This window comes from Morone saxatilis, unplaced genomic scaffold (assembly GCF_004916995.1).
Source record: "Morone saxatilis isolate NCDOM2014 unplaced genomic scaffold, NCSU_SB_2.0 Contig18, whole genome shotgun sequence".
In the NCBI taxonomy this organism is placed as follows: Eukaryota; Metazoa; Chordata; class Actinopteri; family Moronidae; genus Morone; species Morone saxatilis.
The window spans coordinates 8,207,471-8,212,454 of NW_023339740.1; the positions used below are offsets into that span (position 1 = coordinate 8,207,471).

At 42.3% G+C, this 4,984-nt stretch overlaps 1 protein-coding gene across 2 annotated transcripts in view; it reads left to right on the plus strand.

The window, feature by feature from the left end:
- Positions 1–4,984, plus strand: part of magi1b (membrane associated guanylate kinase, WW and PDZ domain containing 1b) — a gene marked incomplete at its 3' end in the record, with an annotated part of 122,798 nt that overhangs the window by 51,573 nt on the left and 66,241 nt on the right. For both annotated transcript variants that reach the window (XM_035662123.1, XM_035662124.1), the window contains 1 exon segment: positions 1,642–1,758. In XM_035662123.1, coding sequence (XP_035518016.1) covers positions 1,642–1,758 — 117 coding nt within the window.

Consider the following 4,984-nt stretch of genomic DNA (forward strand, 5'->3'; position numbering starts at 1 on the left):
ACAAGAGCACATCAGGGTGTGTATTAGGCTCTCTTGTTGGCCTGAGCGTTGTGACCTGTTGTGAGGATTACTACACAGTGATATGTCTGGATGGGACAGAGCCAAGAGCAGAGTTTCCACCCAGGAGGAGCTTAGACTGTGTGCTCCTTCCTCCAACAGTGTTTAACAAACAGCCACATTGTCTGTTAGCTAAAATTAAATATGTACGTATACATGGCACTGGACTCACTAAAGTTGTCATGAGTCCTAATATAGAACTATAGTTTAATAAAAGTATATTAACTAAGTTTGCTTTCTAACAGTAAAGCCAGTGAAAGATGTTCAAGTCTGGACAACTCATGTAAAAGAGAACTTGAAATTTAGAGCACTGCTTTCAACAGTCCCATTCACTTGTTTTGTGTGTATAAAGAAGCACAATTTAAGCCTGTCTTTATTAAAAGCATATCAGTTCATGTTTTTTCTAAAAGTGTTGTTGTTGTTGTTGTAAAGACGGGCTTCCACCAGTGCCGTATATTGACATTTTAATTGCAGTGTGAGCCTGACAGCTTCTAAACCAGCAGTGTGACCATGATTACATTTTTGCATCTCCTTCACTTTTGCTATTTAATGTCGATATGAGTGACAGACAAAATCTTGGGTCACATTTAGATAAAAAGCAGTCATATCATGTCTGTGGGAAGTGCATGTTGTGCCTCAATTGTATTTTTATCGTATGAACCTACAATCATTCTGCCAACCACTGCAGAATTCTCTTCTGTACTATGCTAACAATCTCAATCATCTTATTAAACACACACACGGCACACACACACACACACACAGACACACACATACACACACACACAGTTTCCATGGAAACAAGATCCAGGGCCTTTTATGACTGGTTGTTTGCCCAAGACAACTAAAAATGGTCTCAGCAGCCATGCAAAGATGGGAGATAAATCACTTAGATAATAAATAATGGGACATGTACTAATATAGAACGTGAGAAGATGTTTGTTGTTGCTTGAAGCAGCAATGTTATTGAATTTAGCTCTAGACATTGTCACATTCATCAGATAAATTCTTAAATTCTTCTACATGTGTGACATTGTGCATCTCCGCTCTTTCTCTCTGTTCTGTTGTCACACTATTTGTGCTGTGTTTGCACACATAGCACCGCCTCTAATGGCCACACACGGACACGCATTCAGAATCAAACACACACACACACACACACACACACACGCATAGGGACACTTTCCAGCCGCGCTGCCCTTCAGTAGCCTAATGTGTGTCTGAAGGCCAGATGGCGAAGCAGTGGGAGGGCTGATTCGCAGAGCTAGCCGTGGTGCTAGCAGTCTTAGTTTTGGCTAGCCCTGGCTGGTTGGAGAGGTAGAGTGTGCAGCCAGCTTCCCCTCCGAGTGACAATGGCAAGTGTACAATTCACAGCCATGCACGCAGCATCTCGGTTTGCTGTGGTTGCAGGAGAAACTTGTGTATTTCTTTTCGTGGGAGCCTAACCGAGTGTTCGTTTGACACTTCACTGTGAATTATACCAGCGTCATTCTGACCCTTGTTGTGCTCATGTCTGCTAGCCTTATTTTTAGTTTGTTTTGATGCCGTTCACACATGTTTTCCTGTTTGTGTCCACAATGACAGGAAGTAAGCTGAACAAGGACCTGAAGCATTATCTGAGCCAGCGCTTCCAGAAATCCTCGCCTGACCACGAATTGCAGCAGACCATCCGAGACAACCTCTACCGTCACGCCGTGCCTTGTGAGTCCATGACCATCTTACACCTCACTCTGTCATTCCTTTATCTCATGTTTTACATCTGTCTCCCTGCTCTCCTGTCTTCTCCGTGTGCTGGCATTTATATGAGCCATTCTTTCAGTTCCTGATGATATTCTTTACACACAGTCTTTACACCAGGGGTCTCCAGCCATTTTGAGAATGACCGCTACCTAAAGGAAGAAAATTGTCAGAAGGGCTACTCTGTATACTAACATCCATGTTAGAATTCCATAGAATAACAGCGGTGTGTCTTTGCACCTTTTAGGCAGTTTCATATATAGGGTTGAAATGTGAATTGGAATTGCGGGTGTGAAGCATGGTTTCAACTCAGAACATAATAAAGGCTTTTCTCAATATACTTTTTAATTAATAAAAGCATACCAGTCATGTATTTAAAGGTTTTAAGGCTTCCTTGCAATATATCTTTAAAAACCTATTTAAGATTAAGATTACAGCACATGCTCTGTGGGCAACTCATAGGGCAGGGCTGCCAGGTGCCCTCAGCCTCAGGCTAGCTCCATGTAATGACTGAGTGTAGTCACCTCACACAGACACTTTGGATGGTTATCTAATTAATCCTGATTATTTCAGGCTAATCTGAGCCTGTTTCCTTTGCCATTTGGCCAATATTGGCCATACAGTTAGCCAGGCTGATTACTTAATATCTTCCTTGGAACTAACCTCTTGTCATGGGTTGATGGGTTTTATCACACATCATCCCTCTTCATCCCAGAATTGACTTGTCTATTTGCCTCCCAAACTGATAGCAAGTTGATGCAAAGTCAGCCACCATCCATTCGGTAAGCATAGTGTTTGCCTTACTAATATTGTCTGATCAGTTAGAGGAAATGTCTGGTGTCCCCACAGTGAATAAGCTAGTAGTATCTCATGTCCACGGGATCAATAGCACCAGCAATTACAGGCGCTATGGCTTCATCCGAGTCCCTCACCCTCGATCACTAACCAGTATATCCTCTGCCAAAGCAAGCAGTGTAATCCAGGAATAAAGGCTTGTGTCTTTTGGCTTTTTTTCCCCCCTGACTGTTGCAGAGATCTGAAGGCACATTGGTTTTTTGATGCTGCATATTTCTCTTGTCGCGGCTGCACAAAAGCTAAAGTAGATATTTGAAGTGGTTTATCCTTCCCTGCTATAAAAACAACCCTTGAAGATGGCATTGGTGCTAAGAATGTGGCATTGTGGCATTGTAGCATTAACGCCATAATAGTAGAGTAACTGTGCAGTTCTCTCTAGGGGTGGGGTGGTGGTGGTGGTGGTGGTGGTGGGGGGGTCTACAATAAACACATATTTTTAATAGCAAAATTAAATTTGGTGTATGCAAACTTGAACTTTAAACAACTTTTTTTATTGGTAATTACTTTTTGCATTCTTCATCATACATACATCCCCAACAAGCGTTAGCATATTGGATTTCTTTTTGTTTTGCAGTTAATTTCGGACTCAAAAGGCAGCACCTACCCTTCCCCAAAACCATGCTTTTCCCTAAATGGTTCTCATCCATTGGCTTTTCAATTAGTTTATTCATGTCCCTCTCACGCAAATTACTATCTGTATTCAGGAGGCTTGTTTAAGGGACTTTATGTGCATTACCTCCACTGCCATATGTCAGCCAGACACTGGTGGAGGGTGGGGGTCTGACCATAATGGCCATTTTAATCACTGAGTGGTCTATGGCACACTAGTAAAAATCCTGGTGTTGTTAGCGGTAAACAAAGCATGAAGGTGTTCCCCTGGCCATATGTTTTATAGGATTATAAAGTTTTTGTTGTCATGCTCTTGTAAAGGAGGGTCGCACTGTCACAGAAATATTACATTTATAAATACTGCAGCTTCATTTTTTTTCTTTGTGTTATGGGAGGGCATGGTCCAGTGGGCACAGTCCATGAATAAGTACTCCCTTATGCCCTTCACACTCAGGGTAAGACATGACCAACACAGCAATTGCATAGGAAAGCATACATACTGTGACTGCTTTGGCTTGTGTTTGTGAGAGGTTAGTGTGTGTCCATGTTGACATATGTCCAAAGGGTGTTAAAAGCACTGTCCATGTGCGTGTGTAGGTGTGTAGGTGTGATTAATGCACAGCAAGCAGGTGGACAAACAGATGGAGAAGTTTGGCTGTTGATGTTGAGTTTTTTCCTGCCTCTAAATCAGGCAAAATGGTAACTCAACCAAACTCTCTGCACGTTCATGTGAGGCCTTCTAGTACACAGTAGGCGTTTTCGGACCTAACCGTTCTGAAGAGTCCCTAAGAAGAAGAACTTCCCACTGGGAGCTTCCCATAAAACGACATACATTCAAGGGCTTTTTTCCGTTTGCGTTCAGAATGCCAATAGTGACGTAAGCCAGCCTGCGGTTGGTATAGCAACGTCGCTCCTGCTCAACATTTGTCAGTCCAACTTTTCTTAGAACTTGAAAAAGTTCCTCCAATCTGAAAATGCCTGATTTTATGAACAACAGTCTGTTAGTCAAGTCTTTTTTTGACTATATCAATTTGAGCCACATTCAAATAAAGTATGTAGTTTTGACTTGATGATGGACAAGAAGCATTTTGTGCATCTGTCAGCTGGTCAATAATCAAAATAGGTTGTTTGTCAGCAGTGATGCAGCAGCAGTTGGAGAAATATACAGTGCATCAACAGAATATCTGAGTTATATGTTGTTTCTGCAGCTGTCCGTGAACGCATATTCAAGCCTTAAGTAGTCCCTACACTTGCAGGCTTATCTTTGACTAGTTTAGAACTGAATAAATGAATACACTGTCAATACGCTTATTGGCAATTTTCGGGATTAGCCATTTCTTTTCAGGATGGAAAAATATTTGTTTCTTCATAATTCATGCAACACTATTGGGGGCCACTTTCCAATCTGTTTCAGTCCAAGAAATAACCAACACAATATAAAACTAAATTGGAGATTCCACCAGACCTGTCCACCTTGGGATACTTTATAAAGTTGGTTGTAAACATAAACTAGTCTCCTCCTCACTTACATCTCCAAAAAGTCAGTTGTTCCCATAACCCTGCTAAAATTTGAAGCACAGCACTCTCACCCTCCCCCATCTGCTGAGGCGTCCGTCGGCTTCCCTTGTGGTCACCCCATCCATGCTTTCAGCATTCCCAATCTCCCATTATCCCCACCAACCCTCCACCCCCTCTATCCTGCTCTCATTCCTGACCCCCCCCCAAC